Source organism: Musa acuminata, chromosome BXJ1-3 (genome assembly GCF_036884655.1).
Source record: "Musa acuminata AAA Group cultivar baxijiao chromosome BXJ1-3, Cavendish_Baxijiao_AAA, whole genome shotgun sequence".
Lineage (NCBI taxonomy): Eukaryota > Viridiplantae > Streptophyta > Magnoliopsida > Zingiberales > Musaceae > Musa > Musa acuminata.
The window spans coordinates 1701014-1716453 of NC_088329.1; the positions used below are offsets into that span (position 1 = coordinate 1701014).

At 37.5% G+C, this 15440-nt stretch overlaps 2 protein-coding genes across 3 annotated transcripts; both read left to right on the forward strand.

Annotated features, from left to right (window-relative positions):
* The first annotated feature begins 1364 nt into the window (after window positions 1–1364).
* Window positions 1365–6356, forward strand: LOC135615655 (uncharacterized). 2 transcript variants are annotated; one of them, XR_010488106.1, is made up of 4 exons: window positions 1365–1557; window positions 2125–4573; window positions 5745–5896; window positions 5994–6354. XR_010488106.1 is itself a non-coding variant. In XM_065114469.1 (3 exons), the coding sequence occupies exons 2-3, from the start codon at window positions 2278–2280 to the stop codon at window positions 5756–5758; spliced, it is 2310 nt and encodes a 769-aa protein (XP_064970541.1). In that variant the 5' UTR covers window positions 1365–1557; window positions 2125–2277; the 3' UTR covers window positions 5759–6356. The 2 variants fall into 2 exon arrangements, 1 of the variants encoding a protein (XP_064970541.1); XM_065114469.1 differs by having other exon boundaries at window positions 5745–6356.
* Window positions 6357–8687: 2331 nt separating this feature from the next.
* On the forward strand, window positions 8688–14451 carry LOC135615673 (eukaryotic translation initiation factor 4E-1-like). The gene is made up of 5 exons (XM_065114501.1): window positions 8688–9092; window positions 9974–10139; window positions 10225–10350; window positions 14117–14182; window positions 14281–14451. Exons 1-5 carry the CDS (start codon window positions 8809–8811, stop codon window positions 14326–14328), a joined length of 690 nt encoding a protein of 229 aa, XP_064970573.1. The 5' UTR covers window positions 8688–8808; the 3' UTR covers window positions 14329–14451.
* The last annotated feature ends 989 nt before the right edge of the window (window positions 14452–15440 follow it).

Below are 15440 nucleotides of genomic sequence, written 5' to 3' on the forward strand. Positions count from 1 at the left end.
CTGCAGAGGCTTGTGCTCTCATCTCCATGTTCCAAGGAGAAGAACCAATGAGCAGACTGCACACAGCTTTGTCTTGGAAAAGACACACTGTGAACAGTACTCCCTGCTGAGTGCTGCTGACAAAAGGGCAGATGAGACACTCACCAGATTTCCTTCTTCAGCTACAATATGGACTTGGCCTGACCAAGTCTGCCCTACTTACCAAAAAGATGAACCATAATGATGATTCTGAATCTGTGAAACTATTCCTGCAAACAAGGTAATTATGTTTAAGCTTTAGAAACAGTAAATAGCCAAGAAAACAAAATGTGGGTATCCTTTGAATGGTTTTTGAGTAATCTCCAAATTAGTGAGACCATTTGGGGGGTAAAAGGCCTCCCAAGCCAACTTCTCCTTCCTAGTTAATCTAAACCTACCCACTTGCCTTTACCCCAACTCCTTGGGTTACCAACCCTAAAAGTTTCAGAGCTTCCATGACATGTGGGGGCCACATGAGATATTAATTAGTTTGAAAATAAAATGCTTCACATGTGCTGCCTGTGATTTATATTATCTTACAAAAGAAGAAAATTAAAGCATTATATCCTCAATAAAGCAGTAGTAAGATGTAATATATATATATATATATATATATATATATATATATATATGCATATATTATATTTTAGAATAAACATGAAACAGCTATACAATACTAATATTATATTTGAAACTTTTTTCTAAGTACACTAAAATGACAAATCACACCCTGGATCAAAAAGTAACCCAAGTTAGGGTGTGAGGAATGGGGTGATAAAGGTTGGGTTAGGGTTAACAGGACATTAGAATAATTCACAAGCTTGTGAATTATTTGTTTAGAATAAGATTCTTTTTCAGAATAACATGAAACACAGCTATGCAATACTAATAACATATTTGAACCTTTTTTTTTTTCTAATTGCAGTATTATAACTTCTACAATCAACCAAAATGACAAATCACAGCCTGCATCAAAAATTAACCCTAGTTTAGGGTTATGTGGATATTAAAATATACTCAAGGTTTTCACCTTTATACTTTACTTCCTTTTCTTGCACAAGTATTTTGGTATTTCTGAACTATTTGTTTTAGAATAATATGTATTCTTTAGAATAATACCAACATGAAATACAGCTATGCAATACTAATATTATATTTGAAACTATTATTCTAATTACATAATTATAATATATACAGTCAACCAAAATTACAAATCACACCCTGAGCAAAAAAAAAAAAAAAAACAATTAACCCTAGTTAGGGAGTGAGGAATGGGATGATAAAGTTGGGTTAGGGTTAAGAAGATATTAGAATATACACATGGTTGTGACCTTTTCCTTTACTTCCTTTTCTTGCATAAGCATTTTGGTATTTGTGGATTATTTGTTTTAGGTCTGAAGGGGGAGTTTGACTAAAGGAGCTCAATTTCGCCCTAATTTTTTGAGGAAATTGGGGGCAAATTTTGGCCGCAGAGGGCTTCTCACGGCGGCCGTTCGGATCTAATAATTCCATCATTTACGTGGATTTCCTCGGAAATTGGTGATCTCTCCTTCCCTCAATTTCCCATTTCGTGTTCTCGTTAATCTTCTTTTTCTCTTTGTTTTCGCTTTTGCTGTCGGCTCTGGTCTGATTCCGGCGATCGGGCCATCTAGGGTTTCTAGGTTTCAGATCCGTAGAAAATGGAAATTTGGTCGCACTGTTGGTTAATTCGTTCTCGGGATGAACTCTACACATCTGTGAATCTGTTCTTGTTTAGTCTTTCAGTTGTCCGTCTACTGTTCCCTGGGAAGCGCCGAGATCTTGGAAGAAGTTATCTTCGGACTGAACAAAAAATTGGTTTTTTTAACGTAGTTTCGTGATTTTTGAGCTGAAAAGGTAGCATTTTTCGTTGTTTGAAATGTGAATGAGTTGTCTTTGTTTCGATTCTTTGGGGTTCTCGCCTGTCCTTTTAGGTTTACGATCTAGTGGGCGATGGTCCAGATGAAGAGCTCGTGGGTGATTTTTTGTGTTCTTGTTAGACATTACAGTTCATTTTCAACGTTCATAGCGTAGGGTTTCTTCTCACTTCAGTATGGTAAAGTTCTCTTTTTGGTCTTGTTGTTTCAGCTGTGGATAGGGACTAGTTAGCAGGGGGAAGCGTTGTTTTGTGTTGTGTTGCTGTTGGTAGAATTGCAGGAAAAACTTGTTCTTTATCTTCTGTTCTTCATATGCAAGACCATTTGAAAAACCAGAAGAAGAGAGCAGAGAATAGATTGTGACATGGAGGAGGCTCTTAAGGCAAAAGAAATCGCGGAAAGGAAATTCAACTCCAAGGACGTCAAGGGTGCCAAGAAGTTTGCTTTGAAGGCCCAAAATCTCTATCCTTCACTAGAAGGCATAAGCCAAATGATTGCCACTCTGGATGTTCATCTTGCAGCAGAGAAGAAGATCAATGGGGAGAGTGATTGGTATGCAATTCTCTCTGTGAATGCCTTGGCAGATGAAGAGGCACTCAAGAAGCATTACAGGAAGTTAGCCCTCCAGCTACACCCTGACAAGAACAAGTCTGTAGGGGCAGAAGGTGCTTTCAAGCTCATTTCTGAGGCTTGGAGTGTGTTGTCTGATAAGAACAGGAAAACAGCATATGACCAGAACAGAAATGTTAACGGTTTTCAGAACAAAGCTTCTCAACCACACATGGATCATTCGGCTCATAATTCTGCCAATGGTTTCCACTCGTTTTCCAACACCACAACATCCAACAAAAGGGCTCGAAAGAGTAACAATAGTTCTGGTAAATCTGTTGTGCCTCCTCAAACTCATACAGTAAATTTGAACACATTCTGGACATCATGCAAACAGTGCAGGATGCAGTACGAATATCTTAGGATTTACCTTAATCACAATCTTTTATGTCCTAATTGCCATCAAGCCTTCTTGGCTGTCGAGATAGGAATTCCAGGTAATGCAGCCAATTCATCTGTTCCTTGGTCAGCCAAGCAGCACCAACATAATTCAAACCATAGTTACCAACTAAAGAATGGTTATAGTTCTGGGTTCAGTACCTCCACTTATCCTGGAACAGGACCTATGGAATTTCAGAATGGGGGAAATTTTGATTCTTATAACCATCAGAACTTCCAATGGAGCTCTCTCACTGGATCAGCTGGGACTGCTAGTAATGCAGATTCTCCTTTTCAGGCTGCGCACCTAGTCCATAAGAAACTTGAGAAAAAGAGAAGAAAGTATGAGAAGCTACAAGCTGCAGCCCAGAGAGAAGAGTCTCTCCAGACAGATAGTCATGTCTATAAGAATACAGTGGATGGATCTGGAACTTATAATTCTGGTCACATTAGTAGTGCTTATGATTGGGAGCAACCTGTGTCTAAGGTTGGCAGACCAGCAAAAAGGAGATGCAATGGTGATCAGAGCAGCATTTATCATGGAAGAGATGAGGCAGAAAATATGTCTACAAGCATAGAAAAAACTGCTAATCCTGAAGTTCAAAGGGCTAATGGTGCTTTTGAGGATATTCCTAGAACTAGAATGACTGCTAGACAAAACAACTTTATCTTGGAGTTTTCACAGATTAATATCCGGCAAATGCTAATCGAGAAGGTTAAGGCGACAGTTGTTAACAAGCTCGAAGAATGGAACTTAGCTCAGTCAACCAAGCTGGTAGAAAAAGAGAAATTAAAGCAGAAAGGTGGACAAGAAGCAGCTGTTATGGATGGGGGGGATACAGGAAAACAGACCTGCTTAGATGACGCCAGCATGAAGGAGCCAATCCTTGACCATGATGACAATAAAGCTAAAGAAGTTCCAAAACCTGTATCAATTGATGTTCCTGATCCCGATTTCTATGACTTTGACAAGGACCGGCTTGAGAGGACTTTTGAAGGTGATCAGGTGTGGGCTACATATGACAGTGAAGATGGTATGCCACGACTCTATGCCATGGTTCAAAAAGTTCTCTCTTTGAATCCTTTTAAGATCCGTATGAGTTTTCTTAACTCAAAATCCAACAGTGAATTGGGACCAATTAACTGGATAGCCTCTGGATTTGCCAAGACATGTGGAGATTTCAGGGTGAGCAGATATCAAATAAGTGATACAGTCAATATATTCTCACATAAAGTTAGATGGGAGAAGGGTCCACGGGGAGTCATTAGAATTGTCCCTAAGAAGGGTGATATTTGGGCCTTATATAGAAATTGGTCTCCAGATTGGAATGAGCTTACACCTGATGATGTGATATACAAGTATGAAATGGTGGAAATACTTGATGATTATAGTGACGAGGATGGTGTGTCTGTCATCCCGCTTGTGAAAGTTGCTGGTTTCAAAGCAATATTCCATCGACATATGGACCCATTGGAGGCGAAGAGGATTGCAAGAGGAGAGATGTTTCGTTTTTCGCATCAAGTTCCTTCTTATTTGCTTACAGGTGAAGAATCTCATAGTGCTCTGAAGGGCTGCCTTGAATTGGACCCGGCAGCGACTCCTATTGAACTTCTTCAGGTTATTACGGAAGTTAAGGAGGATGTGGGAATGGAGACAAATGAACAACAATCAGGTAATTAATTTGGAATATTTGAGGCGCATTCTGTAGACCTTTGCTATCAAACATAATGAACTCACAAAATGAAGTCTCAATGAGCTTCTGTGCTCCATACCGTCATCCTTTTTTCTCTGATGACATGATTAGAATACCAGATTAGATGGTCGATTCACATATCTTCTATGACAGTCACTGTTGGGCATATCTAACTATTAACTCTGACCTCATATGGAAATTGCTGGAGATAGAAGTCAGTTCTGGAGACCATGTTTTAGTATGAGAACCAGATTTCCATCTTAACCTTGGGGGATCAATCTTCCAATGTTTTCAAAGTTGAATGTGGTTCCAACATAATATTTTCAGCTAATTAACTGCTGGTCAGAAGCCGGTTAGATGCCTCCTGTATCCCTATCTTCTATGTTTCTTTATGTATGTTATGTTTTTATGTATTTCTTCGAGGCACTCTACCCTAGTGTTCTCCTTTATAGTTGTTTAACTTCATTATCATGATTGAGACTGATGAGCACATGTACGATTTATGGCAAATTGAGACTGATAGCACTTGTATGATTTATGGCAAATTGGAACTATTACTCCAATGATTTTTTATCTTCTTTTTTTGTTTTGTTTTCTTCCAAGCCTTTGTTTAGGATAATTATACTCGACTGCTTTTTTCTCTTTTTTTTTTGGTTTTCTTGGAACCTTTGTTTAGGACTATTATTTATGGTGTCAGATTTGATCATCTTGCCAAATATATCAAGTCTTTTGCTGATCTAAATAATATGCCAGAATAAAAGTTTTATCAAGTTGAGTCAAACTGCTTCAAATTCCAATGAGGTGAATAAAAATCTTCGTTTTAGCCTCTTATCTCCTTCTGCAAGTTATTTTGCAATAAGAGTGCACCGGGGGTTTTGCCTAGTAGTATCTTCCTCCGATGCTCAAGTCATTATATCTTTAGGAGTTGATAATTAGGACCCGAGATAGTGCTCAAATGGAAGAGAAAGACCATATGAGGGCTTAGCGGGCAAAAAATTAAATCTGTTTTCGTGGTGGTGATTTCTCCATAGGCATACCTGTGATGGCCTGTGATGATTGAGCCATTCCGAGTAGTTAACTGAATTTGATTAGTATTTTGAGTAATTAGCTTATAGACTGTTTTTGATTCAACTGTGATACCATATGGCAGTTAAGCAGTATTAACTGCTTCATGGGTGTTCATCTGTAACCACCTGAAAGCAATCATTGTTGGTGACAACTGGCTTGATGATGTGGAGCGAGTGTCACATTTTGCTTGGTGCCATGTGAAGTCTGATGAGTTCTTCACTAACAGTTATGCAAGTGGGTTTTCACAGCTGAGGTTTTCCTCTGTGCTCTTTCTACTTATGTTGATAACAATATGTAGGTAACTGTCTTCTTTTTTGGCTGATGAGTTCAGGATTGTAATCAATATCACTTTCTCAAGTTGAAGATTGATTCTGTTCGTTATATTTTACCCTATTCTCTGATACATCTGCCACATCTATGGTAATCTATCGGCGTCAGCTTCTAATACAGACTACTAGGTTACCATTTGGCATCAGTATTATGTGCAAGCTTATTGTTTCAAACTTTCATAGTAGTGCGTTGGTTGAGGCGTTCGGTGGATTTCAACTGGTTGAGTGTTTGATCCCTTTGTAGCATGCACCATGTGCAAATCATTTACCCTTGTGCCATATATAAAAACTCCAATCAAGAATTATAAACGACTTTGTAATGTATGACAACATTGGCAATTCCCCGAGTCTCAGCATAATTAAGTCTTTTTATTATGCTTATATTTCCTAATCGAGCAAATTATGCAGTTGATTTCTCTCAAGATTTTAGACTCATTGAAACTTCAGTGGATAGTTGCAAATAGTGCTTTTGTTCAAATAGTATCTCTCATCCTTGATAATTGACAGTAGCTGTGGATTTGGTTTAATTTTTGTTCACTCAGATAATGCTATTTGACTTGATGGTTACATTTAATTATTTGTGTTTGAAGAAAATAGTTTTTTGTACATGCTAACAAATTGATTTGTGTGGGTGGAATTGTTGGTGAAAATGTGTTCAGTGAACTGCCATAAGATTTAAATTATCTTTATTGTTTTTCCGTTCCACATCCATCAAGAACAATAGACATGCTGTGTTTCACTGAAATTTTTCTTCCACCTCAAGAATTATGTAAGAGGGTGTTGCAGGGTTTATGCCAATGTTCTTTGAGGATGAATCAAGGTATAATAAATACATGAGATAGTAACTGTTTGTAAAGTCATTACTTGTTTTGATCAGGTCCATCATTTTTGAGATAGAAAACCAACTCTTTTATGTCAGTCAGTTGCAGTGTTGCACATATGCTTGTTATGTCTTTATCTTGCAAGTGTTTTATGATTTACCCCCTGAAATGTCCACAGGATGCTAAAGGGCCAGAATACTAAATGGACTGAGCTGAAGAATATACATGTTGCTTATTATGTTGTAATTAGATTGTGATTTCAATTCTGGATAAAACTTCCTGTGAACTAAGTATAAATGGTTTTAAGCAAGCAAATTAGTCTCTTTCAGTGCTTCTCTTATAAATAGGAAATGTCCTTACAAGCAAAGGAATATAGGATAGCCGACTGCCGGATTATTTTGCTTCCAACTGACCATGTTTTCTTTATCTTATAAATTTAAGATAACATCAGAAATGGGGAAACAACTTTCGGTTTGGAAACCTATTTACACACACATGTATGTATATGTATATGTATATGTATATATGTATGTATACATATGTGTATGTATACATTTATATATGTATGTATACATATGTGTATGTATACATTTATATATGTATGTATATATATGTATATATATATATATATATATATTAAATTATTTCATTTAGGTTAATCATAAAATTGACCAACCAAATGGAATCGAAACGCCACAACAAATCAAGTAGAAGAAGAATAAAAAAAGAAAATCAAATCTGACTTCAAACTCAAGACCACACATGAAACTAGCTAATATATGCTAATATATGAAATCAACAACGTCATTATAGCGACAATGAGATGTGTCACGTGGTACAAAGGTATTGATCATATGATTACGAGGTATCGACCGCATGACACTAAAGTGTTGATCAGATAATATCGAGACATTGACCTCATAGTTTTAGTATCAGTAGTTTTTCTTATGTCGTTGTTTTTATATTGCTTACCCCGCATTGTGCCTTGGCTTGTGTATATAAAATTTCTTTTTGACTATCATTAAGAGGGTAGTTTGACTATCTTCTGGATTTCGATCGTGCTAATGTTTTTGAATTATTTCGATTATATTGTCGTCAAAAAAGAATACTTACTGTTGTTCATGCTATCATTAAAAAGAACGTTTTGAACTATTCATGTTTTAAATCATCAAAAGTAGCCTGTTTGAAGATGCCAAAGATGTCAAGTAGAGGAGCAATCAAGAATAATCGATTAGAGAGAGACTTGTGGTAGATTATGTAAAGGATTAAAAAGAAGAATCAACACCGAGTCATGATTTAAATGCTTGATATTAATGAGATTTTGACTGCCTCATTGGCCCATCGAAGGTTATGACAAAGGTTTGAGAGAAGAACCGATTCCAATCGTGTCATGTCGGCAGGAATTAATTGTCGCCATAGATTGGCTTGACTCGAACTTGTTGCAGGTGGGTTAACCAAGTTGGGTTGGGTTGGGTTCGGTCCATGGATGGTTGAATCGATTTGGTTCGTTAAGCACACGATGATGATTTGGGTCATGTTAGCAGGAATAAATTATCCCCGTAGATTTGCTCGACTCGGACTTTATTGTAGGTGGGGTTACTGAGTTGGGTTGGGTCCATGAATGGTTGAATCGATTCGGTTCGATGAGCATATGGTTTGGGTCATGTTGACCGGAATTAATTATCCCAGTGGATTGACTTGACTCGGACTTATTATATATGGGGTAACTCAGTTGGGTTGGGTTCATGAATCGTTGAATCGATTCGGTTCGATGAGCAATTGGTCCGATCCAAAGCAGGTCTAGATTTGGGGTTTGTCACGCTTTTGGACCGACCCACATCGGCTCCTCCTATTTAACCCTTTCACCTGGAGCGGTAGCATAGAGTCCTCCTCCAACACCGCCTCACATTTGTCCTCTTACTCTTTCCCTTCCTCTCTCGGCGTCTTGGGATCGTTTGTCTCGTAGGTTACTACGATTACAGAGTCCGACGGCACAATGGCAGAGGAAGCGGGGATGATCGCGGCGGCGAGAGCCTCCGAGGAGGACAAGGCAAGGGAGAGGGAGGCTGACCCGTCGGATGAGATCGAGGAAGGCGAGATCGAGGACGCCGACGCCGATTCTGACGCCGACGCCGCCAGGAGGGGCGGCGCCCAGCCTCACCCCTTGGAAAACTCCTGGACGTTCTGGTTCGACAACCCCTCCGCCAAGTCCAAGCAGGCCGCCTGGGGCAGCTCCCTCCGGCCCATCCACACCTTCGCCACCGTCGAAGACTTCTGGAGGTAAGCATCATCTCAGATCCCAACGCCGCGCCGCGCCCTTTCGGGTTCGCTTCCTGATCTTCTCGAGAGAAATTATTTGATGGCTAAATTCAACGATTCGGCAATCGCTTCTTATGTGATCACGTAAGAAATAAGCGGCAAATTGTTGTCTTCGGATTGTTCATGAACTATTTGTCTGATTGCCCTGTTTCGCTTAGCAAACCCTGATCTTGCGCGGTGACCCTTATCTTGCGTCAACATATCGTTATGTAGCACATCTTGATGCAACTAGATGTAAGAGGGAAAGAAAAGAAGGTCATCTATGGGCTTGGAGAAAGAGAGATAGTTTGTTATGTTAACAAGCTTTTTCGTCGATCAATCTTTTCGGACAGTCAATTGCTTCTGTTACCAATTTTACACACAAAGTTTACCCTATTATCATTCTGACCTGCATGGTAGAAAATACATAGAAATTAGGTGGAGATGTCATTGCTGGCAAGAAATTATATGAACCTATCACCGGTGTTGTGGTTGTTCTTGTAGTGAGCAGTATCCATAAGTTGAAGATCTGGTGGAAGACCTTCAAACTGAATGGATAAGTGTGATGTCTCTTCCATTATTTGACCACAAGTTGGAATCTATTATCCTTGATGTATTTCCATCCAAGCGACCAAGTAGCTGAGGAGCATATGTTTTCGCACATCCATACTTGCTTTTTTGTATCGTGTGTTAAGCATTGTATACATATTAACTCATTTGTTGGTGTAGTTTTTGTCTTTTACTCTTGACTTCTTGTTTTGCATATAATTTCTTGAGATAGAGGCTATAGCTGTTGTGGACATGTTCTTGTGAACAAATATTCCATATATATGCTGTTCCTTATTTTTTGGGATGTTTTCCAGCCTCTACAATAATATCCACCACCCGAGCAAACTGATTATGGGAGCAGATTTTCATTGCTTTAAACACAAGATTGAGCCAAAATGGGAAGATCCAGTTTGTGCTAATGGAGGGAAATGGACCATCAGTTGTGTTAGAGGAAAAGCAGACCAACTGTGGTTGTATACTGTATGCATCATTCTTTTTAGGATAAACATTAGAAATTGCTTACTGCTGATATTATCTTCACATCTGCAATTTTTTGTCCTTCTAGTTACTGGCAATGATTGGTGAGCAGTTCGAGTATGGGGATGAAATTTGTGGAGCAGTTGTTAGCGTCCGTGCGAAACAAGAAAGAATAGCTTTGTGGACCAAGAATGCTGCCAATGAAGAAGCTCAGGTACTTGTGAATTTATTGTGTTACTGAAATTATAGACTCAGCATTTACCAACCCAACCAAGGATTGATATCAAACCATATGAAAAGACCTGCCATATTTATTCTTTATTATTTTCTTCAGTGATACCGGGTAGTACAGCTCTGTATTCAACCTGGTAGAATACTGTCATACCGATCCAATTGGTTACTGAAATTGGTATTGGACAAAGTTTTAAATCCTTGGCCAATGGATAAATTTTACAGGCTTATTATTGTTCTCGTCAATGATTACTTTTTTTTTCATTAATTTTTGTGATATACAAAAAAGAAAAAACAACTCAACATTTATTCCTCAATACTTATTTATGGTCAAAATTTTTGGCTGAATTTAGAAAAACTCATTCTTTCGTGCTTGTCTTGGAATTATCTAAAAGTCCATTGAAAATTTTAAAGTAGGAAAACCAATCCATGGTAATTTATAATATACAATTTTAAGACTAATTAAGTCAAACATAAATCTAATGACGAAATCGAAAAGCAAGCTAAAGCTGTGATGCATATATTGCTGCTCTTACCTTGATCATGTCTGTTCTTCCTTCAGAATTTTTTTGACCTTTCTTCTAGATTATATTGAGCCTCCAATCAACAATTAGAGCTCTAGGAGTTGATAACACAAACAAGCTGTCTGATCCTCCAATCATCAAATAGAGTTTAAGGCCTTAATAACATAAACCAACCTTAGGTCCCACATGATAAAATTTTTTAGGTACTTTATATATATATATATATATATATATATATATATATATATATATATATATATATATATACACACACACACACACACATGAGATATTCAAGACTTACCATGGTTCTAATATGAATTTTCATTAGCACTTTGAGTTTTTAGAAATATTTGTTAACATCACCGCTTCCAATTTCCTATTACACTTGGGATTAGCTTCCAATTTTACAACTGAATAAAGTTGCTACTCGTATGCAAAATCTTGAAATCCATTCTTCTCTGCTGACTAAGCTTGTTTTTCCCCAGAATGATGCTTTCCAACTGTTCGATTTTTCTAATCATATGTTATAGGATTTTGAATCATCTTTCTATTCTAGAACATCCTTTTTGTCACTTAGTTCTTAACATCACCGTGTAGTTTTTGGAGCATCATTGGGCATGGAAGCTTTCTTTTAGTTGCTTCTCTAAGTTATACCTTTGGAAGTTGTTGGTGCTATGATCACTCTCATTTTAGGATCTACTCATTAAGGTTGTGATCATATGATGATCCACAAAGCAGCAAGAGAAGAAAATTAATGACAAAAGAACAGGGGAGCATCTAAAAAAATGGAATTTAATCGTGATGGAGTCTACCATTAATATGTGTTGCTAGCTGCCAATTCATATGTCACCATTAAGGCAACTTTTATAAGAGAATACTATAAGATAGAGAGAAAGAAGGTAAACAGTGTTGAATGGGTGGCAGTTGCATGAATAACTAGAAACGTATACAGAGGAAAAAAAACAGGGGCATAAATGTTGTAGTCATAGAGGATGACTTTGAAGGTGCTGAAACTTTAAATGAAGGAAACTGATGAATTTTGTCAGATTTATGTTCAATTGATCAGCTATTGATAAGATCTAATTGACTATGGCTTAAATTTCACAACCAAGCTAGATGTCTATTTGACTATGGCTTATTATTCCAAGTATCGATAAGATCTAATTGTAAATATGCTAGAAATGGAAGAATGCTTGAGAAAGAACCGATGCAATCCTAATCAAGGCAAAGGACGAACGAATTAGTTGTGTTTAATCAGATACTGTTTTTAGATTAAGTATTGATTAAGACAAGTTTGTGACAAGCTCTGGCAGATTTAACTTCAATCAAATGTATAAATTATGCTGATGAATGATAATTAGAAATGAGTTGGTATCAACTGCCATATGGAAGGATCTATAACATAGAGTTTGTAAGAGGTTAAAAGAAAAGAAAAGAAAAGAAAATGACCTGCTATAAGTAAAGATTATGCGTAGGAAAGAAAGTAAAGGACTGAGGTTTGGAGATCTAAAAGAAGGGTGCTGCATAATTCTGAATGATTTATGCAGGTTTGTAGGAGAGTGAACTATCAGATCGATAGGCCCTTTCTCTTTTTCTCTATGCATCGTCTCTTCTGCAACGTTATTCCATTTTCATCTCACTTGTACTCTCATCCACCAATGTCTTCAAAATCATTGGTTTCCCTCTGATCAAACATTTATATACTAAAATTTCAACCCAACAATTCCAGTTTTTTGATGGAAATAAAATTGAACCACACTAAAAACATTGTTCCGATCTGATCAAACACACTCTCCAAGAACCACTGAGTTACGTAACTTTCTAATCTTATTCCCTATTGTTTGAAGTTCAAGTTGCTAGAAGCTCCTATCATAATATTTCCTGAAGTCAAGTTGTTCAAGTTGGAAGCACTGACTGAGAAAGTAAAGATCTTTAAGTTGTATCTTCTTGCATAAACTTCAGGCCAATCTTGTCCAAAATTAAAATTGGAATGATATTTTTTAACCTAGAGTGGCTATATTTTGGCCCTAAGAGAACATGAAAAAAACCATGGCAGCATGTTCAAAAAGTGCTTATAGCTAGAGAGCTCATGTCTAAATTGGTAAGCCGCAGGTAAAAGCTAGTTATAATTCTAGACTATAACTGCAAGCTCATGAAAATTGTAGGCATCTCTTCTTAGAGATGTGATTTGACAAAAAGCACAAAAAGCAACAGTATGGTTAAGGTGAAGCAGGAATATGATTTTTAAGTAAATGATGACAACATTGGTGTCAATGTCTATACTGAGCTTGCAAAAGGTATTGATAAATTGGATTTAGGAATAAGCTGAGATAGCTCAGTTGGGAGTTATTATATGCAATGCTGGGTACTGTGACCAAGGTTGTTGCCATCGGTTGAAGTGAAAGCATCTGTTCTTAGAAGTGATGTTTTGTGTTCTCGTTGTTCTTCTAAATCATAGTTAAATTATCCAGATGGAACTTAAACCTGGGCTTTAAAGCTCTTCTTAACTGCATAATTGAAAATTACATGGCCAACTATGCTGGGTTAATTTACTGCTACAAGGTCTTCGGTACTGTTTCTTTCAGTAGGAGTGAATAAAATTAGTGAGGCAACAACAGGACATCTGGTGAATGGGAGTATTGCCATATCTTTTATGTTTTGCATTCAACAGGGTTTCATACCTTCTGGCATGTCTATGACTAGTAAGTTTGGCCGTATCAAGGCAGTGGATGGTTGCATTTCTGGCTTATACAAGTGCCTGCTGTAATGCTTATGCAGCAAAATAGTCAAGTCTGTCAGTCATGCATTAGTTATGACAGGGTAATTGTATTGACTACTGCCTTTTGGAGCTTCTGTAGTTGTCCATCAGTGTGGTATGTGTTTACCTGCAAGGGCAACAAGCCTTGCAAGGCCTTATTGTATTAAGTCCAAGTAAAAGCATTCAGTCTATTTTTAACTATTTCTTTTTATCCTTAGAAAGTGCATGTAAACAGTTAAAAGTACTGATGTAACTTCTGTGGGTCTCATGGTAGATTGCTATTGTCTTATGCAGAAATGATTTTTTTTTCTTGCTTCTGCATGCCTGACTGGCCTATTTAAGTGCCATGTTCTTTTTTCTTCACACCCTCATTTTGTGGTGTGTCGCCGAGTTTGCTGCTTGTTTGGCATGCCTAATTTTCTTTCTTATTTTCCTTTTCTTTTTGTGCCCTTATATTTTTGTAGATAAGCATCGGGAGGCAGTGGAAAGAGCTCCTTGACTATAATGACACGATTGGCTTTATTTTCCATGTGAGTGCTCCTTCTGCCATCACCAGTTAACATTGTCTTATACATGAAACAGTTCTATGCAAATTGATAAAACTTGCCGTTTTCTCCAATTGTTGCAGGAAGATGCAAAGAAGGATAAGGTTCCTAAGAATCGGTATACTGTGTGATATCTTTGTCATCGGAGAGAACTTATTGGACTTTTCTAATTTAAGATGACATTTAGCACCTTCTAAGTTGTAATACAAACTCTTATTTCTTGGTATTATTATCTTCACTGCCTCTTATGAGAACTGTGGGAATGTGCATTATGATAAAGCCTAGCATGCATCTGTTCTGGAGTGGAGGGGTGGGTGGTGTGTGGAGTTGGCTTTTTCTCCTGTGCCAAGATCGCATGTTGCATCTTAAGTTGTGACTTAACCATTTCTCTTAATCTTAACATGAACTATTTCTTTCATGTTCTAATGTTTGTTCAGGGAAATTTTGGAGCATACAAGTCCTGACTATTCTTGGACTGAGAACTAACATTTATGTCGTGAGCATTGGCTTTTTGTAGTCTCGTTGATGCAGTGGGTCCAAAGTAGCCGAAAATTTTCGTGGATCTATCTCTGCCATCAGGTACGCTCAACTTCTTTAGCATCAGTTTTTGAGAGCTGTGTGCCTCCCAGCAATTACTTTCGTGCTCATTTTCCTGCATATTTATTTGTGTACAGAGATGATGCTGCTGCAGATACTGCTAAGTCTACCAGTGTATCTAGCCATCCATCCCCGAAACACCTATGCAATAAAAGAAAAGAAACCCAGTGACAACTACGAGGTATTTTATTGGATCTTTCATGGTCTTCGTCCTCTTTTACATCTTGGTATATAAAACATTCCAAATTCTTAATTGATTTGGAGAAAGATTTAGTGAAATAGATCAATCCTCTAGTTGGATTTAATGTTTTTGTGAGAGGTTCGATAGATGTGCTTAAAAAAGAAAGAACATAAAGAGAATGATCTAGATTTTTTTAATTGAAAAGATGAATCTAAATAGGAAGTTATGAAAGGACTTCGTGAGCAACATGGTGAACTTCTCGAGCGCAAGCTCTTAACTTCTTATTCACTTGTTCGTATCTTCCTCTTTCTTTCCTCCTTTTTTTTTTTTTTTTTTTTTGTTTAAGGGCTGGTTGTCCTTTCTTTAGTTGTTGTCAGTTCAATCTATGTTGTTGTGTTTAGGATGTCACACCCTTCTTTTATGGATGTGAAGGGGAAAACTGTGTTATTGTTGGACTTTCAATCA